The sequence below is a fragment of the Glycine soja genome, chromosome 11 (assembly GCF_004193775.1).
Source record: "Glycine soja cultivar W05 chromosome 11, ASM419377v2, whole genome shotgun sequence".
NCBI lineage: Eukaryota > Viridiplantae > Streptophyta > Magnoliopsida > Fabales > Fabaceae > Glycine > Glycine soja.
The window spans coordinates 18,142,021-18,164,332 of record NC_041012.1 but is presented as its reverse complement, the minus strand read 5'-3'; the positions used below and the strand labels follow the sequence as shown (position 1 = coordinate 18,164,332).

At 32.5% G+C, this 22,312-nt stretch overlaps 3 protein-coding genes and 1 pseudogene across 3 annotated transcripts; 3 read left to right on the top strand and 1 right to left on the bottom strand.

The window, feature by feature from the left end:
- Window positions 1-1,609: 1,609 nt before the first annotated feature.
- Window positions 1,610-2,177, top strand: LOC114376088 (annotated as a pseudogene).
- Window positions 2,178-4,380: 2,203 nt separating this feature from the next.
- Window positions 4,381-5,184, top strand: LOC114372994 (dirigent protein 1-like). Its single transcript, XM_028330553.1, has 2 exons — window positions 4,381-4,504; window positions 4,994-5,184. Exons 1-2 carry the CDS (start codon window positions 4,381-4,383, stop codon window positions 5,182-5,184), a joined length of 315 nt encoding a protein of 104 aa, XP_028186354.1.
- A 7,689-nt stretch (window positions 5,185-12,873) lies between these two features.
- On the bottom strand, window positions 12,874-13,732 carry LOC114373150 (dirigent protein 21-like). The gene has a single exon (XM_028330685.1). It carries the CDS (start codon window positions 13,730-13,732, stop codon window positions 12,968-12,970), a length of 765 nt encoding a protein of 254 aa, XP_028186486.1. The 3' UTR covers window positions 12,874-12,967.
- Window positions 13,733-14,482: 750 nt separating this feature from the next.
- Window positions 14,483-15,417, top strand: LOC114373775 (dirigent protein 21-like). The gene has a single exon (XM_028331314.1). It carries the CDS (start codon window positions 14,488-14,490, stop codon window positions 15,106-15,108), a length of 621 nt encoding a protein of 206 aa, XP_028187115.1. The 5' UTR covers window positions 14,483-14,487; the 3' UTR covers window positions 15,109-15,417.
- Window positions 15,418-22,312: the final 6,895 nt, after the last annotated feature.

Below are 22,312 nucleotides of genomic sequence, written 5' to 3'. Positions count from 1 at the left end.
CCCATGATCGTCCTGCGCTTACACTTATCAATGGAGTGTAAGTATTGAAAAATTTAAATAATTATCATTATATATCATATCATTTTATCTTTTAATTTTTCATGAATTATTCTATTTAGGTTTCATCCATCTAAGGTTGCGGTAAAGGCTATCACATTGTCTATTAGCCAACAATTTGCTAACCCATGGCCTACACGGGGAGCAATTCTAAAAGATCATCAAGAACTCTTTTTTCAGCGTTTTAAGATAACTTATTCACCACTTAATGAATTAGTTCAATTGTTGATTTTGTTTTATTTGATATGAAATTGTAAAATTGGTATTTTGCTAACTGTGTGCCATTTCATAACTTTGTGATACTTTAGAGAAAATTGGTCTAGAGACCCGAGGAAGAAAATGAAATTAAGAAATATTTTAACTCGAAAGCCTCTCATAGACTTTTTGAGATGTTCAAGGATGCCCGAAACGAAAATAAAAGGCTATATTGGATTGGAGATCATGTCAAGAATGATTTGTTATCACATTGGAATGCACTTGGTTATTGTTCCAAGTGTGCACAGGCAAAAAAAAAATTGGGCATAAAAAGGGTGGGTGTATGCACACAAGGGTTCTATTAGCTTACAGGATCACATCATTCATTTGGTATGTACATTAAAATTATATTACATACTTATTTGTACTATTTTAATTTACCACTTAATGTTTATTTTATAATGTTTCTAAATAGTCAGAAGAGCTTGGTCGATCTGCATACATTGATGAGGTCCTTCAGCAAACTCATTTACGAGAGGATATTGGTCAATTTTTCGATGATAGATTTAGGCAGACACATGTGAGACCATTATCTTGCATGCTCTTTTATTTTTTTAAATGTTTATTATATTTATGAAATAATGATTGTTTATGAATGACAGGAAGATTTTGAGGCTAGATTATCTCAAGTTAGGTCTGATGTTGCATCAAATGTTAGTGAATCACAAATCACTCCTTTAGACCCTGCTGAAGAACACAGACTTAGGACTCATTGTTGGGTTCATGACCAAAGCGTAAGGGACAACTTTATGATATTGGAGATCTTTCTCATAGTTATAAATGTGGAGATGACAGCTTCATGCAGCATATGCAAAGATCTTGCCGTCGCACTCAAGATTCAACGAAGATTAATCGACTAAGGGAGGAGTTTCGTCAATCAAAGGAGGAGATGTGTGTATTTCAATAAGTTGTACTTCAGTTCATACCTCCTGAAGCGTGGAACATTATTCATCGACATCAACAACCTGACCAGCAACAACAACAAGACAACGACCAACCAGATTACTAGCAGCAACAACACAATGACCAACCAAATGAATAGCAGCAACAAGATGATGACCAACAGAGGCACTCTACCAATAGATATTTTGACTATTGACTTAGCAACACTTGTCACTATTGACATATTTGACATTGTGCTTTTATTTTACATGTATGTGTTAATTTAAATATTGACATTAAATAATATAAATAAAAAAAATATATTCCTAAATTATTGATGTTAAATAATAAAAATGAAAAAAATAAATAATAAATTCTTTAAAAATTGGCTACAATACCTAAAAATTGTACTAAAATGGCTTCACTTCTATCTCTCCTCTTTGCCTGCCATCTCATTGTTAGCATGTCAAATTCCTTACCCACAACCAATGAAGTTCTGTTTGCAAAACAGTCTCCGATGTTCCCATCATCAAAACCCATGGAAAAAATCACCTAACTCCACTTCTATTTCCATGACAACATAACGGGGAAAACCCCACTTCTATGCAAATTGTTGGGGCCCCTAAGGGCTCCATTGCTGGGTTTGGGACTATTGTCATGATGGATGACCCTCTATCTAAAGGACCAAGTCCAAGTTCAAAGGTTGTTGGAAGATCTCACAAAATATATGCTTTGGCTTCTAAAAATGAGTTTAGGTTGCTCATGGTGACAAATTTTTCTTCACTAATGGTATTTACAATGGCAGCACCCTAAGCATTCTTGGGAGAAACCCTGCATTGGAAAATGTTAGAGAAATCCCTATTGTTGGGGGTAGTGGGATCTTCAGATGTGCAAGGAGTTCTATTGTGTTTACCACATATATGTATAATGCTGATTTTGGTGCTGCAATTGTTGAGTACAATGTATCTATACTCCATGTTTGAGCAATAGGTTGATGTTTTGGCTTAAATATATTTTTTGTTTCTATAATTTAATATTTTTTATTTTCGTTGTAAATCTATTTTTTTTATTTTAGTCATTGTAAAATGTGTTTATTTTTATTTTTGTCCTTAAAATGTTTTAGATAATATTTTTTTTACTGTTTAAGGAATTATCTAAAATATTTTAAGAATGAAAAATAAAATAAACATATTTTATAAATACTAAAATAAAAAATAAATTTACATAAATGAAAAATATAAAAAAGGCTACATCGTAAGGACCAAAAATATATTTAGGTGTTTGTTTAAGGTGGTTTTGATTGAGTTTGAAGTCTTTCTTTTCTTCGGTTTTAATATCCTTAAGAGAAGATACATCTTTAAAGTTTAAATAACAATGCTGTTGTTTTATTGATGAAAATTAATGATAATACTTTCACTCATAGATGTGGCGGTTAATATTGATTAAGAGCAATATAATGTATGTAAATGTTTCCTTGATATGCATGTGATGTGATCGTATGAATTTGATTGAAGAGTTACTATATATTATATATTATAATACATACAGAGTGAATTTTGATTTGGTTCATGAAATTAATAAAATAATATAATAGTTCAAAAAATTATAAATTGTTAATAATTTAAATTTTTAAAATTCTAATAATCAATCAAATTCGTCTCTTAAATTAAAAAAAAAAGTCCCTTAAATTATAAATTATTAACTAACTTAGTCCCTCCGTTATTAGCCATTGTACCATCTTCTCTTTTTAAGTTTTTCTAATATTAAAAATATAACATTATTTTAATAATTATTAGTGTATTACTGGTAATTGTTTCTAATTTTGAAATTTTTATTTTAATTATGTTAGAATTTGAAAGAACTTTTATTTATTTAAATTTAGGGATAAATTTATAAACCTGAATAAATTGAAATTGGTGCATAAGATTTAAAAATTTTAGTGAAACTGAATATTAGTGGGCATCTTTTGTTTTGTTTTTTTTTTTTGCAAAATGAATAAAGAAATTGTGATTTCATTTCGTTTGCAACTATTTTATTTGTGGTTAATGTATATTTGTGTTTGTAACCAGTGTCGTTATATTACACATTTAACTAATCTAAAATAATTAAAAGTAATTAGTTTTAAAAGATGCACGGATGTACATAGGTTCGAAATGTGCGTGAATTAAAAAAAAAATAGTAAGCTTAAAGATTTATAAGGTGGTCTAATAAAGATATAGGAATTTTTGCTTGTTTATATGAAAACAACTAGTAAAAGTTTAAAATAAATAATTAGGGGAGTGTTAGATTTAATTAACTAAGTAATTTAGTTGGTATTATATTAGTATATTTAAATATAAATTTTTCCTAGCCAAAAATATAAAGCCCAAACTATGGCACAATTGCTTTAAAGTTAAGATTTTTATTTATTTATTTCGGGAAATGATATTTACACATTCCTTTTTATCTTCTTATTTCTTCCTTTTTTTTTAGTTTTTTGTTTTTATGAAAATACCATTGACGAAAATATGTTTTTGCAGTGTAACGAAAACAACTTTATGTTATGTATCTTAACAAGAATGATCAAGATATACCATAGAAACAAATTTTTGTTGTGTATTTTGACAAAAGTAAAAATTAATGGGTAAAATACGTTTGAAGTCCATGTAAAATTTGAAAAATATTAATTTTGTTTTTATAAAAAAATTTGTATTAATTTAGTCTTTATAAAAATCAAAAACATATTTTTGTTAGTTATCACATGTAACTGTATTAGATCTTTCTAGACACGCTTACAAGATACCAAAATGCATTGTTATTTCATCTTTTCCCTTAATCTCATAAAAAAGTACAAGAAAGTACCCATAAACTGATAAAAAAATTGCTTTATTTTTGGATTTTTAGTCACCATAAATTGTTTAATTCATTTTAGGAAAGTTTTAACCGCCACAAATTATTTAATTCATTTGTAATCAAATTATAAGTGTAAATTTATTAGGCACATAAGATTATAGTCCCAAAGTTATACCTGAGGATCAACAAAAATATGTTTTAGTTTTAGAGTGACCAAATTAATATGAAAATATTTATGAGGACAAAATTAATATTTTTAAAATTGTTGGAGAACCGAGGGGATAAACACCAAAGAGATTTACACCCGAGTCATAGATAACCACATAAATAAACTTCTATTTCCATAACAACAAAATGGGGGAACACCCAACTGCTATGAAAATTGTTGAGCCTCCTAATGAGTCCATTGCTGGTTTTGGGACTGGTTTTGGGACTATTTACATGATGGATGACCCTCTAACTGAAGGACCAAGTCCAAGTTCAAAGCTTGTTGGAAGATCTCGGGGAATATATGCTAAAGCTTCTCAACATGATCTTGGGTTGCTCATGGCACTACTACAAAAAGATGATTTAACATCGTCAAATCTACATCAGTTATTAACCGATGTAGTAAATATCACGGTGACATTTTTGAAATTTACATGAACTTTTTCACATGTCAACAACGGTTACTGTAAAATCGCCTTTGTTTCTAAGCAAACTACATCGGTTTTCTATATACCACCGTGTTTGAATTGTTAATATTTTAAATGATTTTTTGATTTTCTTAAAATTACTACTACTCGCGCCTGTCTGAATAAACCATAAATATCTAATGTGAACAGTGTCGTCTCGTTCACAGAGAGAGGTAGCTCAATCCCTCTCCCTTTCCCTCCCCGCCTGTAATGGATAACCCCTCCTTAACCACCTTCCCCTCTCTCTCTTTCTCAATCCAAGCTTTTCATTTTTAATTTTTTTTCTTGTGTAGAAGAAATGGGGAAGAAGCAGAACGACATCCAGAAAACGGGGCTAGGTCGAGCCCTGCTGTCTCGCTTCTACAGGAAGACGTTCCTTGAATCCTTCACCGAAGTCTCCGACATCGACGCCGTCGTCAAGCAATCCCTAGAACCCCTCCCCAAACTCGTTGCTGCCACTTCAACCACTCTTATCAGCCTGTGAGTATTCTTTCTCTTCGTTCCGCATTCATGCGCCCACCAGGTTCCGTGCCTGATGAAACGACGACACCAGAAGAAGCGAGGAAGCAGCAGAAGCAAGAAGAGGCGCTCCACGCCAGCAACCTCCGCGTTCCTCGCCACCCACTGTGGACTCCCAACATGTCCGCTGATGAGCTGAACGCCAGCGAAATGCAAGCTTTCTTGGCCTGGCGCCGCAGCTTGGCGAGGTGAGTTCTCTAGTTAGTATTTGCATTTGTTTGAATTGTAGACTTAGAATCTAATTCAGAGAACAAATTAGGGTTTGTTTGGATTGTAGGCTTGGAACCTAATTGAGAGAACTATATAATGGAAATTAGTGTTAAGGTCCACGAATGAATATGCATTGTCTTCTGTCGAAATAAACTTCTAATTTTAAGGTTAAATTGCATATGTAGGGATTAGTTTTATGGTTATACCTGTTGCCCATTCAAGAGCAAGGAAACAAGTGAGTGTTATCTTTCTTTTGAATGCCATGTTATAGTTTTTTAGTTTCAAGCAGTTCCCCTTAGTAAATATCCTTAACCTAAATGATAACTATAAACAAGCTTACACAATTGAATTGGAGCACAAAGTCTCGCGTTTGGAAGAGGAAAATGAAAAGTTGAGGAGACAGCAGGTTTGTTTTTGCTTTGAAGTTCCAAAATGTTTTCTGTTAATTCAAAGTGCCTAATAAAGCTTGCAATATATTGAGTAATATCCCTTTTTCACTATGTACAATAACCAAATAAATTAGAACAATCTTGATTGGAACAGGAAATTATTTTTAACATTTTTTTACACTCGCCTCCCCTCCTCTCAAAAGATTAAACTAGTTATCAATGTCTTAACTTAAATATTGGATAAAACACTTAGGTGAAGCTGGATGTGATTAGTTTCATTAATATATGTTGATGTTTTGATGGGGTTTTTTCTCCACTTCTCCCTCATTTTCATTCAAGGGAGATAAGGCTTCCCTTATTTCCTTCTCGGCTTCACATTGTATTATGTGTTTTAAAGAGCTTTTGATTTGAGAATCTTGTTTTCAAGGATAATGGGTCATGGTGATTGTTGTTTCCATAGTGATTATTTATCCATATAATTTGGGTTGACATTCAGGTTGATAACAATATTAGTAATTTATGGTAATTATGTTATGCTTGATTGAGTTTGATTAGTTTTAAAATTTCTCTACTAGTAATTCAAAATAATCAGACTCAAGACAAATTTGTTCAATTTTTGTTATTTTTTAGTCTTGCTAATGTTTATGAACAAAATTATTTGGTGATCTTAAGGCTTGGTTTAGTTTTCCTCTGCTGCTCATAACATAAATTAAGTCATTACAAATCATTGTGCTAACTGATTGAGATTTCTGTGAAAAGGCCAGGAATTTTAAACTTGCTGCCAATTGAATTTCAGCACAAGGTAGGAGTGTTTTTGCTTTGTACACACCCAGGATTAACGGGATCTTGCCTAAGGAGTGTGTTAGATTTGGTACTTGGCAGTTTGGATTATCAGATGCAATTATACAAAGATACTAATATTAATCTTACTTAGGGGGTTTACAAGTTTCAAAATTTTCCTAGTTGTACCTTATGGCAATTAATCTCACATGGCTATTAATTATTAATTGCCATCTTACATGGTTATATTTTCATGATTGGTGTTATGTATCTTGAACTATATGCTTATTATTTTCTGTTGATCCATGTATTTTGGTTTTGAGGAAGTAATCTAGTCATTATTGCTCGGAATCAAACAAAGTGGTAAGTATGAGACCTGTCATCCTAATGTCTTTTTTTTTCCTCTGAAGTATGTTCATTTAAGGGAGTTTGCTTTAATTATTTTGAGGAAACTGTAATAATAAATAAATGAGGCATATTATATCTTCATTAAGTAAATGATTTTTTGAAAAAGCAAAATGTCTCTTTGACTCAGGATGAGCTGGTTAGGCTATGTAAGTGCCAAGGAAATTTGGTAAACATTTTGGCTGCTCTCAATGTATTAAAATCAAATTCTTAGTTTTTTTTCCCATTTTTCTGTTGGGAACCACCACTGAAACTGAAAATGTATCATTTAACAATATCATGTTAATGCCTAGGAAAGGCTATGGGATTAGCTATCTTCTGGTTATATATGATGAATTGGGCAATGTATCACTGCTTCACCCTAGGCTCTTTTAACATGGTTTTGTTATGGTATCTGTATTCGGTATGCTGTAACTCTGCACATATCAGACTGCTAGTTCTCTTGTGATAGTTTCCCAAGATTTGTAGTTTTATTACTAATTTTATATTCTTTTGTATGCATACTCACTTATATATGTAGTTGATTTTTTTTTCGAACTTACATATTAATTCATGAGTTTTTTGTCAGGTGGTTTGCAAAAAGGTTTCTACATCCAGATATTGTCTCTATTTATGATTATATCTTTCTCTGGGATGAGGATCTAGGTGTGGAGCATTTTTCACCTTCAAGGTATTAAGGATGCCTCTTTGCTTTCCTACTGCTGCTGCTATTTTGATATATGTGTGCAGTCTGCCTTGATATAGGCTAGCAGGAATATGCAATACTGGTGTTAATTTTATGAAAAAAAGAATCCAATTTTATTTGATTACATGATGATAAGTCAGTTTATTTTTATTTTTTTCCATTTTAAAATTTGATAGCTGAATGAAAATTGACTTTGAATTTTCTGCCATACATTATAAGATTATATTATCCTTATTAGGTTTGTTAAGCTTACATTAGGTTGCTAAGAAATCTTTGCTTGTCAAGGGTGGTAACAGACAAAAGAGGTTTTTTGTTGGGTTTATATTCTTAAACCTATTCTAATTGTAAGACTAGTCAGTAACATCTCTTACAACTTTTGTCTCATCAAATCAAAGAAAGAATTAACACGGGCTTCTTTTTTTTTTTTTTTTGCAGATATGTTGAAATTATAAAGAGAGAAGGTTTGGAGATATCTCAACCAGCTCTTGACCCAAATTCAACAAAGATACACCATAGAATTACAATTAGAGCTAGAACCAAGAAATTTCATAGGTGATTTTTTGTTAGCCTATCCATAAGCACTTGCTAAGATAAAATCAAAGCAAATCACTGTGAGGCCAACTGAGTTATATCAAAGGAAAGTATGTCTATCATGTAGATGATGTTGTTTTAACAATTATTTTCTTAGGTAAAAGGGACATGTGCTACTGTCTTATGTTCTGTTTCATGTCAGCCACAGATGACTCATTTCTTTTATTTTGTTAGTCACTATAATATTTTTTTGTTTTTTTATTGTTAGGTGCTTCTAGGATGATAGTGCAAAATATGATTGAATAGAGTGATTCATAGAAATATATGGAATGACCTGCAACCTATAACTAGGTCTTTCTGCAAGATTGCTTTCTGAGAATGTTATCTTCGAATTGCTTTGGGTGCCCTCATGTTGAAGTTGAAATGATGCTATACTGGAATTTTCTCTTTAATTATGTCAGAGGATGAAAAATGCTGTTGGTTTTGTTATGTTTTTGTTGATTACCTTATAATATACTATGTTTTTTTCTCTGGACTTCTGAAAGTATCACAAGAAATATGATAAGACAAATTCCTTTGTGGCGATTTATGATAAATCTTGGCATGCTTGTTGTGTTGTGAATGACACAGAACTTCAAAACAACCTGTGTAGGTTTGTGGAAGGTATGACTCCTATTTTCTCTCAATCTGCCTGGTACTGCACTTGGCATCTTATACAGGTAATATTACTTCCATGGTTCATAGGAATATTAAATCTAAGTTCCAACTACACATTGAAGAAGCCTTTCAAACTTTTCCAAAACTTTTGTTTCTTCCAACTGTACTATTGTGTGGTACTTACTGTGGACAACTTCAATATTTTGTCCAAAGTTTTATTATTGTTTTTTTCAGTTGGGTCAGTTTTTCAATTTACCAAAATGCTGGCAAAATGCAAATAGGTTTTCTGAAATGAGGTTTGGCTTTGGCTGCTGTAAAGAATTTTTTTCTGATTCTCTTGATTTGCTTGCATTTTGTTTTGGTGGGCTTCCTGAGTTCCTAGTGAAGTTTGACCTTGTCTTGATGAAATTTTTAGAAATCTATTTTTCTTATAGATTACTAATAGATCAAATAGTCCATTATGTTGGTGTTCAGTATTGTCTCATCAGTATCACTTGTATTTTCTCCAGAATGACCTTGTCCATGGATGGGGAGTTGATATGAAGCTAGGATATTGTGCACAGGTGAGAAATATGCATTCTCTGGACATTTTTTGTGGTCACAATTTTTCCCTCTTTATGCATTCTCTGGACAGTTCACCCTGATAAGCAACAACAAAGCCAAAAAAGGGTTAAACTCAAAAAATGGAATACATAGAAAACTAGTAACACAAACCAAAGTTTCTGCTTCACTTTAATTAAGAGGGCATCTTTCTGGCATGCATGCTCGAGATTCTTGGGGGATGCACTTATTTATTTATAATGAATTACTCTATACATGTGGAGCAGAATCTCTTTATATTTTCCAATAGGTGTATGTTTAATATAAGACTATTCTTGATTTAATTTGCAGCATGAAGGTGCTTCTGAAGCCTTTGAAGATGCTCAAAAGCATATGAAAAGCATATCAGAAACAATTAAATCAAAAACTGCCAGCATTTCTCAAATCAATAGTGATATAGAAAAGAGGAAGCATGAAGCTTCAGAAGCTCACCAAATTGAAGAAGTAAGCAATTTTCATTCTTATTTTTAATTCTATTCCTTTAACATTTTTTTCTTTCTGAGTCTTGTGGTGATATAATTTCTCTTTTTAAAGGAATGTATCAAAGAGCAAGATGAATTGATTCCTCTTGAACAAAGTGCTAGACAGAAAGTTGCAGAACTGAAGTCTGTTCTAGATTCTGAGAAGAGTCAGGGATCAGTTCTTAAAGCAATCCTGAAAGCCAAGGAAACAAAACAAATAGAAGGAATATATGGTCACATGGTGATTTAGGTGCTATTGATGGGGAGGTTTTCCAATTACAATTTTTCTGGCTTCATGAAGTTCTCCAGCCTATTCATTATTTGGTTCTTCTTTGGATTTTGGAGAGCAAGTAAACTCGTGGTGGGGAACAGTCTCACTCAAAAATGTAAATACCTACCTCAGAAATCATATTTAATAAGCTCATTCTAATATCCAGATATATTAATAGAATAATTGCTACTTTCATGATATTGGTATTTTTTATTTTTATATTAATCAACTTGTTTTTGTCTCTAAATGGTTGTTTAATATTTTGAATGGCATGAATTAAATATGTTCACTTTTACTTCTGGACCCTTGGATTTGTATAACTGTGACTGAGTTCATGCTCTACGATATATTTGCTAATTTAAGGACATGTTGGTATAAGAGTGTTTTCTGTTTCAATTAATGTTTATTTTCACCTATAGTGACAAAAATGTGATAACAATTTCACCATTTTTTTAAAAAGATTTTATATGAAAATGGTGAAATCACTCATTAACTTCCAACTAACAGCTTGAGTTTTTGGCATGGTTGGCCACTTGGTCGTTAATGGTTTTAAACTACTCCCTCTAGTCCTTTTTATAAGAAACAAGTTTTAGAGTAGTTTACACTTAAACTTGTTTCTTATAAAAAGGTCTGGAGGTAGTACTTGAATAGTTGAATTTAAAAACACAGTGATAATAGCAATTTTATATTGGTTTTGGAGGGAGTATAGTCCTAGGAACCTTTTAAATTCTAGTTGGGGAGTAAAAGCAAACTGTAATAATACCCTTGATTGAATAATATTTGCCAATGATTGATGATCTATTTGGTTCGGTAATGTTTTTGGTGTGCTGATAATACTTAAAATGGATGTTTGTTTGATAAATATAATTAGGATATCATTTCTTTTTTCAGGAGAAGCAAGTTGATCTTCTTCTGAAGTTGAAAAAGAATGTAAGCACTCTAGAGGGGGTTCCACGCCTTTTTGATTTAGTGAATGTTCAAGATGAAAGAATGAAGCTTGCTTTCTTTGCGGCACTTAGAAACACTGTGGTTGCTAAAGATCTTGACCAAGTCAGTTGCACTTTCGTAGCAGGATGCTTCATTCTGATGATAAATATTAAGGATCCATCATAATGGTATTTTTCAGATATGAAAATCATTATGCCCGTGATTTAGAATTGTTTGATAAGCAAATTTTGTTGGTATAGTTTTGTTTGATAATGCCTCAATTGGGCTTTTCTTTTAACGTGAACATGGGTAGGGAATCCTCATTATTTACGCTTGCATGATGGGATTTAAAGAACATATTACGAAAAACAAAACACGTGATTATGTCCTGTCAATTTTTTCTTATGGTTAGTCAATGAATTATAATTGTTACGTCATTAGTTAATGGTATTATTTGAGTTAGCTAGACCCCTTGCTAGTTTCGTGTTAACTAGTGTTTGAAGACTATTGGTGATTTGGTAGTTTAATTTATTATGTGAAGATGCTGGATTTTTAGGTTAATAAATTTATTCATAGAATAGTTTGGTTTGAAAGTTAGATAACGTACGTGGCTATTATTTCCTAGTATAGAATTTTAATTTTTAAATTAGCATTGAGTTGAAAAGTTGAAATATTAGGAAGAATGCACAATATATAATTATATATATATATAGTAGTTATATACTAATACAATTTAAGATAGTAATTAGCTCTAGTAAGTTAAATTAGCACGTAGTTTGTGATTTTTCTATTACTGGCTCAAATATCTGTATTTTACATTTAGTAAACCACAATCATGCACTTTAACATCATATCAATATTTGAAGGGGAAATTATAAATTTCACAAAAATAATAAAAAAAATTCATTATTCTACATCAGTTGAGTGATAAACGATGTAAAAACCCTTCAAATTCTACATCAGTTGACTTATAATCGATGTAGAAACCTTGTCATTCCTATCAATTCTGCATCGTTTCAGTAATAAACGATGTAGAAATCCTTCAAATTCTACATCGGTTGACTTATAACCAATGTAGAAACCTTGTCATTATTACCCATTCTACATCGGTTGACTGATAACCGATGTAGAAACCCTACCATTCAACACCGGTTCCAACCTTAGAACTGATGTAGAAAGCTCACATTCTACATCGATTGAACTACACAACCGATGTAGAAAGGTCGCCCTTCAAAGACGATTCTCCAATCTATGTTGGTATTCAACGACACTGTGTTACCATCACGCGTCATAATCGATGTAGAAAGACCATTAGAACCGATGTAGAATGCCTTTTTTTAGTAGTGTGGTGATGAATTTGTTCTTCAATGAGGACATATATAATGGTAGCACCGTGAGTGTTCTTGGCAGGAACCCTATGTCGCAAAGTGTTAAAGAAATGCCAATTGTTGGGGATAGTGGGATCTTCAAACATTAAAAATGTTCTTGAACTTAAATTTATCCTTAAGATTTAACATTAAAAATATTCTAATAAATATTTTTTTTAACTTGAGTCTTTAATATATTAAAATTTTTATTTTAAAAATTTAACGTCGTCAATCAAGTAATAGCGTGATATTATTATAATCATTCATAATATAAAAAAAATCAATTTATAAGATAATATATTAACAGTTAATTAATTATAAGAACTCGAGAAAATTTTGAATATATCAAACATTCAAAACAACAACAAATCTACTTAAAACTCAATAAAATTTATTCATTTATCATACCATCTTGAAGATATTTAAGCCTAAAATTTATTACTCTTAACAAAAGACATATAAGATCTAAGGATGAGAAACAGTGACATGATACTCCACCACAAAATGCTCATTGTCAGAAATTTCCCAAAGACTCTTGGCAATGGCATAGCCCTTGGCAAACCTGAACACGCCCGTGCCTCCAACAATGGGCATTTCCCTAACAGTGTCCTGAACAGGGTTCCTCCCAAGCATGCTGAGAGTGCTGCCAGCATACTCACCCTCACTGAAAGCCAAGTTAATGAGCATCACCATTCCACGGTCCTCCAAAGAGGCCAAGCCAAACAGCCCCTGAGCCCTCCCAACGTGCTTCGAGCTCAGCTCTGGACCCTCGGTCAAAACATTGTCCATCATGAAAGTGGTTCCAAACCCAGTTGCTTCACGAACCTCGCTCGCTGATGGCTCGATGATTTTCACCACCGTGATGTTCTTGCCCTCTAAGATGTCGTGGTAGAAAAAATGCAAGTGGGTCAGTTTCTCTACCCTTGGTTGGTCTGTGGGTAACTTGATTATTGATTGCTCAGAGAACGCTCCATGGGTGTGGAAGATGATGGATATGAGGGTGAGAGAGAAAACAAGAAAGTGCCTAAGAGGGACAACCATTGTGGCATGCCATCTAATGCCAATAAAGCACTTATTTGTAGAGATGCTTTTCGTTTTAGTTTGCTTCGAATCAATGATGTTTCTATATTTTATATTATCTGTTGCAACACGAGGCGCTCGAGCGGAATGGGACTCTCGAGAATTCAAGACTAGCAGGACAGCAAACGCGTGCTCCTCGTCTCCATCCATCTATGTCTACCTTTATTTATAATTCACTTAAATTACAATTTTTTTTAAATTTGAGTCACTTTATTGAGAAAATTCACACTTCTACATTGGTAAGAAATAACATCAATATATTATAAGTGAGGATAACTCATGATTTAATTTTTAGGATTGAATTATATTTAAATTTACATTTTAAGATAATATCAAAATTTATTATAAATTCATTAAATACATCATGCACCAAACTTAAATACTTAAGTTTAGATTCATCTAAATTTAACTCCAGATAAAAAATAATATATTTTAATTTTATGAGAACAAAAAATATACCAAAAATTTTACAATAATAAATTTTAAACATTTCTATATTTATAAAAACTAAAACCATGTTTTAACCTTTTTAAAATTATATTAGCCGACAAACTTCTAATAACATTAATTTGCATAAAGCATATGTTGCTCTTATAGTACAATTTTTATATGTTAAATTGATTGAGTAAAACATGTTACTAATCCTTATAACACTAATGTGAAAAATTATTATTTTTATCATTATTATACATAAATACTATTTTAATTGTTATAATGATTATAAATAAATTTTATATGTATACGTATGTTTTTACTCCGGACACGTGTTTCAACTATTGCCACTTAATAAATCTCCCAACCAAAAGCAATACATCTTGTATTTTAGGTCCCTCGTGATCGACGTGGGTAATAAAAAAATTCAACAGCAACGTACAATAATAATAATTAAATGCAACAGCATTAAAATGGAACCCTTAGTCCTATACTCACCAAAATTACCAGTCCTCATTGAGCATCTAACCATGGCTGCTCCTCTTCAATTCTTCTTTCTCTTCACCCTCACTCTCTTCTCATCATCATTCTCCGAGCAATCCCACATCGAACTACCCTCAAACAACAACAACCCTAACCCTAACCCTTTACAAAAACTGTCCAATCTCCACTTCTACTACCACGACATAAGAGACAACGAAAACCCCACCATTGTGCAAATCGTGGACACCCCAAAGAACGTTCCGAACGGGTTCGGGTCTACTTTCGTGATGGACGATGCGATGACCGAAGGACCAGAGCTGAGCTCGAAGCACGTTGGGAGAGCCCAGGGGCTGTTTGGCTTGGCCTCTCTTCAGGACCTTGGGATGTTCATGCTCACCAATTTCGCTTTCACCGAAGGAGCTTATGCTGGAAGCACGTTGAGCATGCTTGGGAGGAATCCCATATCGGAGCAGAATAGGGAGTTGCCCATTGTTGGTGGCACTGGCGTGTTTAGATTTGCCACTGGCTATGCCATTGCTAATAGCGTTAATTCCGTTTCTACCCCTCAACATTTTGTTGTCGAGTACAATGTTACAGTGTGGCATGGCTAGTGTGTTTTTTTTTTATCTATAAAAATAAAATATGATACCAGAGAATTTATAATTCTGTTCAAATATCCGAACTATATCCCTTTGTAGCCGTTTGTAGTGAGACCATGGGAGTATGTATGCCTTGTGGCACCTAGAGTTAGAAGTAGCAAGTGATATGGTCTAACTTGTGTCAACCTAAAAGTAATTTTGTTAGCGTATCGGTATTGGGATTTTTATTTCTTGTATTTGTTTTTAAGTGCAAATCAAACATGTATTGAGTAGTTCAACAATTTCAGCTGATTACATTGCGACATGCACTTTTAATCATCATTCAATATTCTATGATTTCATTTTTTTTTTCTTCATCATTTTTGGAAGGAATAATATCTAGGATTTTGGTCATAATTTGTGAATTGAAGAACCAAGTTATTCCACCCATTCTTGTCATTCATTTTTTTTTAAAAAAAAAAAACTTAATGGTTAAGATTATAGTTATTCATTAAAACTATTACATTTGAAGATAAATAATGAGAATGTAAAATAACTCTTTTGGAGTGACTTTGGAGCAACTTTGATCCTTCCTCTTGTGAATTTTGTCTCTCTTTATAAAATTTAATATATTAAGGTGATAGATGAAATTCAGCAATTATAAAATAGGAAGAGTAATTTTTTTTTTTAAAGTATAGGGAGTAGGAGTGTAGGACAGATTTTGACGAAACTTGAATGTACCCTTACAAATCAATCTTGTTCTTCTGTGAATCCAAAGGTAAAAGAAACAGTTTAATTTGTAAACATTCTCTTTAAAGAGCCATCTAAATTCTACTGAATGGTTTTTACGGTCATAGACTCATAGTGTATTATAAATCAAACTGATCAATAAATTCTGTCTTTCTTCAGCCGATTCAATATACCCCCAACTGCAGATTCCTCTGTTTCAAATTTCAATTTCCCGGTTGAACAAAAGATAACACTTTGGTACTTCTAAATCCAAGAAGCATAAGAAAACTAGTTGTTCACAACAATCTAAGAAGCATAGATATCTATCGGTTTAGGTAAACCATTCAACGTGGTGTTTGCTCTCACAGAACTGCTAAGATCAAAAGGGCCAACATTAACATCTGAATCATTGTAATTGTAGGAGATCTCATTTCGACTAGTGATATGGACAAATTAAATGAAAATAATCCTTATCTTAATTGCTACTTTTAAAGGATTGAATTAGGTTAAAATTCACATTCTAAGATGATAACAGAGTTCATCCTAACTATTAGTGTTGGATAGATTGGGTCATCTGCTATCAAGCAGTTCAGACCACACAAATATTTAGTTCTATAAATTTTATGTTCAAGATATTCAGTTTTTGGTGTGAAGAAATGTATTGAAAATCCTATATCAACCAATGATATATTCATATTAAAATATACATAAGTAAGGGTAATTCTCACATTACAAGTAAAACTTGATTTTGGTGTTGGCTTTTTATGAAGTTTTGTTTAAAAACTAATTAATAGAATTCTTATCATCTTTGTTAATAAAATTCAGAGTATTTTCATTTGTTATTTGAGTATGAGGTGTTAGGAATTTTATAATTCCTAATTAATTAATATGAACTACATATTATATTATAGCATTTATATTAGTTATTTACATTTAAATAGGTTCAATATAAAGTGATTTATTTAAGTGAACCCATTAGACTGTCAACAGAAAATTGATATGTACTTAATGAGCAGAAACCAGTTTGACTCATTAGGGGATAATGAGAACTCTAATAGGTTTAAAACATAAGGCATAGTTATGGTCCCCAATACACTAAATCAATAAACAGTTTCTCTTCTCCCCATCTAAAGAGAAAATGAAGGTCCCATAAGGAAGAAGGTGATTTGGTTGAGGAAGGTCATTAAACCAATTGTTCGTGACCACTGTAAGATTCTGTTGCGTGTTGATCAAGCTCTCTATGGATCCAGGTATTCCTTAAAACCTCTTGATAATCTGTCGTAATGTGTTTTGATGCTAATTTGGTATTTTATAAGGTTTATTGAAAAATAACCAACAAGTGATATCAAAGCCACCATTACTGTTAGATTATTGGGATTTAAAGCTCTATTTGATATGTATTATATCTGGATTATTTTAGTTATATGAACCCTAATTTTATTTTGGGGAGAAACTATTTTGATCAATAAAATTGTAAAACCCCTAAATTTATCTGTTATGGCCATAAAGTTTTTCTCCTCTTTAGAATTAATAAAAGGCTTCTACATTTGATTTACGCGGTTGTACACTTTTTTTTTATTTATGTCACATTTGTTGTCATATTATTCTATTGGGGATAAAGGTTCTACGTATCTGGTGTTGGCATTTAGTATGTGGCACAATTTTAAAAATATATTTTTTTTTGTTTATATGAATCAGTAATAAGACAATGGTCTTTTGTCTTATATGAATAATTTATTATTATTATTTTTGGCCAACTGTTTTTTTTTTCATGAAATGGTGATAAGCTGATAATTTATGTTATTCATGTGATTAGTATAAATTTGTGATAATACTGTGATATGTTTGTTTCAGGTGCGTAATTAGTTTACCATGATGTAGTTTTTCAAACATTTACTGCTATCACAATTTGGTGCAAATTTAACCATTACAAGTCCTTTCCATTTATTTGTGTGTCCTGCAATTTTAATTAAATTTATTGAACCATTATGTAGCCAAAGTAACCTTTATTGCATAAATTAATTTAATTAAATTGCATGGATGTTAATATGAAATTATTTATGCGAATTGTGATGGGCCTAGAGGAAGACACAATTTGGCCAAATAATAACATACTTTCAATGACAAATATGTGACAATTATAAAGTTTTTTTTTGTTAATAATAGTCGATACCAAGAAATGCTATTATTTGACAGAACTAATTTTCAATATTTGATCATTGTGTTGAGAGTATCAATTACAAATTAATTTCTCTGTCCAAAGACTAGAATTAATGTTGTGCTGGGTATTTTGTGATGGATCTGTTATGGGAAATATTTGTATGTCTTGTTATATATATACTTTATATGACTTGTTTGATTATTTGTGAACATGTTATTATTTTTGTTCTCTCTTTAGTTAATATTACCAGTGCCGCAAATGTTGCCCAAGTGAATTCTATCCCAATGTTGAATGGGACAAATTTTAAGGTCTGAAAGGAAGCCGTAGAAATTGTTCTTGGTTGTATGGATTTGGACTTGGCATTGAGGACGGAACGACCCATTTCCACTCCGGAAACCTCTATTGAGGTAAAAATTGAGAAGTGGGATTGGTCCAACCGAATGTGCCTCATGATCATGAAGCGCTCTATTCCAAAGGCGTTTCAGGGCTCTATTTCTAAGGGTCAAAGTGCAAAGAAATTCCTTGAGGAAATTGAGCAATACTTTACCAAAAATGAAAAGGCGGAGATGAGTAACCTTTTGGCTAAGCTCATTTCCATGAAGTATAAAGGAAAAGGAAACATAAGGGAGCACATTATGGAGATGTCCAATATCGCATCAAAACTCAAGTCACTTAAGTTAGAGCTTGGTGAAGACCTGCTCGTGCACTTGGTTTTGATCTTGCTTCCTACACACTTTGGGCAATTCAAAGTGAGCTATAACACTCAGAAGGACAAATGGTCCCTCAATGAGCTTATATCTCACTGTGTGCAAGAGGAGGAGAGGCTACAGAGAGATAGGACTGAAAGTGCTCACTTGACTTTGACCTCTCAGAATAAGAAAAGGAAGAAGACTAAGGGTGCTGCGGAAGGGACTTCTCAACAAAAGAAACAAAATAAGAATGAGGAATTTACATGTTACTTCTTACTATAGTTTTTTCAAAAGTTAATTTGGCTTTTGTACCTAAAGATACTTGGTGGGTAGATTCTGGTGCTACTACTCACATAAGTATGACTATGCAGGGTTGCCTGTGGAGTCGACTACCAAGTGATGATGAAAGATTTATCTTTGTGGGTGATGGCAAGAAGGTTGCAGTGGAAGCTATTGAAACTTTTAGATTACAGTTAAAAAAATGGATTTTATTTAGATTTGTTTGAGACTTTTGTTGTACCGTCTTTTAGACGAAATTTGATTTCTATTTCTAGTTTGGACAAATTTGACTTTTCTTTTTCATTTGGAAATAATAAAGTTAGTCTCTACCAAAATTCAAATATGGTTGGCTCTGGTTCTTTAATTGATAATCTTTACATGCTTCATGTTGTTAGTTCCTATAATGAAATACTGCAAATAAGTTCACATGGTACAAAACGAAAATTGAATGAGAATTCAGCCACCTTATGGCATAAGCGTTTGGGCCATATCTCTAAACAAAGAATTCAAAGACTTGTGTTGGATGAAATTCTTGACCCTTTGGATTTATCAAACTTTGAGGTTTGTATTGAATGCATAAAGGGAAAACGAACAAACATAAGGAAATTAGGTGTCGAAAGAGCTAAAGACGTCTTGGAACTAGTGTATACAGACATTTGTGGTCCTTTTCCTACAACTTCTTGGAATGAACAACAATATTTCATTATGTTCATAGATGACTACTCTAGATACGGTTACCTATATTTGATACATGAGAAATCCCAATCCCTAGACGTTTTTTAGACTTTTAAGGCTGAGGTTGAACTTCAATTTGGAAAGAAAATTAAGGCTGTCAAATCTGACCGTGATGGTGAGTACTATGGCAGATATGATGGATCAGGAGAACAACGTCCAAGACCTTTTGCGCTTTTCCTCAAAGAGTGTGGAATTGTTCCGTAATACACTAACCTAGCATGAATGGTGTAGCATAACAAAGAAACCAAACTCTTAAGGATATGGTGAGAAGTATGATTAGTCATTCCTCTTTGCCAGAGTCACTTTAGGGAGAAGCCTTAAAGACCGTAGTTTACATCCTTAATAGGGTGCCAAGTAAAAGGCCAAGCATTAAACATTTGGATTGGTAAAAGGCCAAGCATTAAACATTTGCACATTTGGGGTTGTCCAGCTGAGGCATGGCCTTATAGGCCATATGAAAGAAAGGTGAACTCAAGAACAATTGGTTGCTATTTTGTTGGCTATGTTGAACGCTCTCAGGGCTATAAATTTTACAATCTCACCTTAAGATCCTTTTTCGAGATAGGAAATGCGAGATTTCTTAAGGAAGTTGAGTTTGGGAAGGAAGAGAACATAAGGAATGTTGTCTTTGAGGAAGAACCTGTTATTTACCTCGTACCTATTACTGTTCAAGACACAACTCCAGTAATAAAAGACAATATTCAAACTATTGACATTGTTCCAGAAAAAGACAACAATGAGGTTCTCCCTCAAATACCTCTAGAGCAACCTCAACAACCTCAAGAAATTTCATTAAGGAGGTCCATTAGAGAGAGGAGAAGTGAAATCTCAAATGATTATATTATATTTCTCCAAGAACATGAGGATGGTGTTGGTTTAACAGAGGATGATCCAATCAACTTCTCTCAAAATTGGATTGACACCATGAAGGATGAGATGAAGTCTATGAATGACAATGAAGTTTGGGATCTAGTTGAGTTGCCTGAAGGTGTGAAACCTATTGGTTGTAAATGGATATTTAAAACCAAGAAGGATTCAAAGGGTAATATCGAGAGATATAAGGCTTGTCTAGTTGCTAAAGACTTTACTCAGAAGGAAGGCATTGACTATAAAGAAACCTTTTCTCCAGTATCTTTAAAGGATTTTTTTGGTTAAAATGTGTAATTTTAAGAAAATTTGTGTAATTTTAAGACCTCCCATTTGTTATATTAATTTGTCTTGTATTTTTGGGTTAAATTGATTGAAACAACATACTGCCAAAGTAACCTCTGTTGCATAAGTTAATTTGATTGAATTTACATGGATGTTTCATGGAATTATTCATGTGAAGTATGCTCGGCCCAAAGGATGACACAATTTGACAAAATAATTACATGCTTTTAATGGTAAACATATGGTGATTATAAATAGTGTGATTTTCCATGTGAATAATGAAATGTTCAAAGACAATCATTATTTGACCGGAATAATCATCATATAAGATTTCCATGTGAGCAATGGAGTGTCCAAAGACAACTTTTGTTTGACGGGACTTATCACCAATGTTTCATCAATGCATTCCATTTGAAGTTAGTCTTTTTCAATCCAAAGATTAAGGATTAATGGTGTGTTAGGTATCTTGTTTGGGTCTTGAAATTTACCATAAAGATTATTTGTGCATTACATGTTTATTGTTCTCTTCTTTAATTGTTGTTGTTATTACTACTATGGTTTAAATTACTCATATGTGAATCCCAAATCTGCATGTATAAAATTTAGAGTTTGAAATTATTTTTGTGGGAGTCCTAAGGTGATATGTGAGTAATCTTGGTATGCAACACTAGAAAGTAGTAAAGTGAATTATGCATTAATTGAAGAGAACAAGGAACTACATGTTTTCATATCGAAAGTCTAGAAGTTTAGAGATCATTGGGTATTATGACTTCGATTATTTCAGAATGTCTTAATAGCAATCACTTCACATAAGGATTCACATTTGACCATGTTGGTGGAGTTAATATTTTGCTATGGGACATTATACTAGAATTTATGATTGCTAAATTATTGTAACTGGCTTTCCTGTTGTCGCCAACATTAAGTAGCCATCAGGTGTTTATTGAGACAATATCTTAGCAGCCTTGTTAAGGATTCAACTAAGTAAAAGTATTTTTTTTGTTGACATAAAGTATTTGGTTATTGAATAAAGAATTTAGAAAATACATATTTGTATAGAACATATAGGAACTCATTCCATGCTAGTTGATCCACTTACTAAATGTATGACACTAAAGTTTTTTTCACGAGCACGCTGCTCATATGGGTATAATTCCTGACAGTACCTTAGTTTAGTGAGAGTCTTACTCATGTTTTATATCTTACAGTTTACAAACATTTTGTTATTTGGATTTTCTGCAGAAATAAAGTTGATGTTTATCATTTTATTTTGAGTTTGTTTTGTGTGCAATGTTTATATTGCATTTTGGATTGATCTCTATAAAGAATAAAGTTTGGACTAGTTGGAAATAGACATGATTAAGATCACATTGTATGTAATTTCCATGCCGTTTATCCATATTTGATCTATGTAATCGAGTATGAGTAACAGTGGTGATCATTGTGGCTTAGTCAAGCTAAATTGTGATGAAAACTGCAGTGGTTTCCTGTT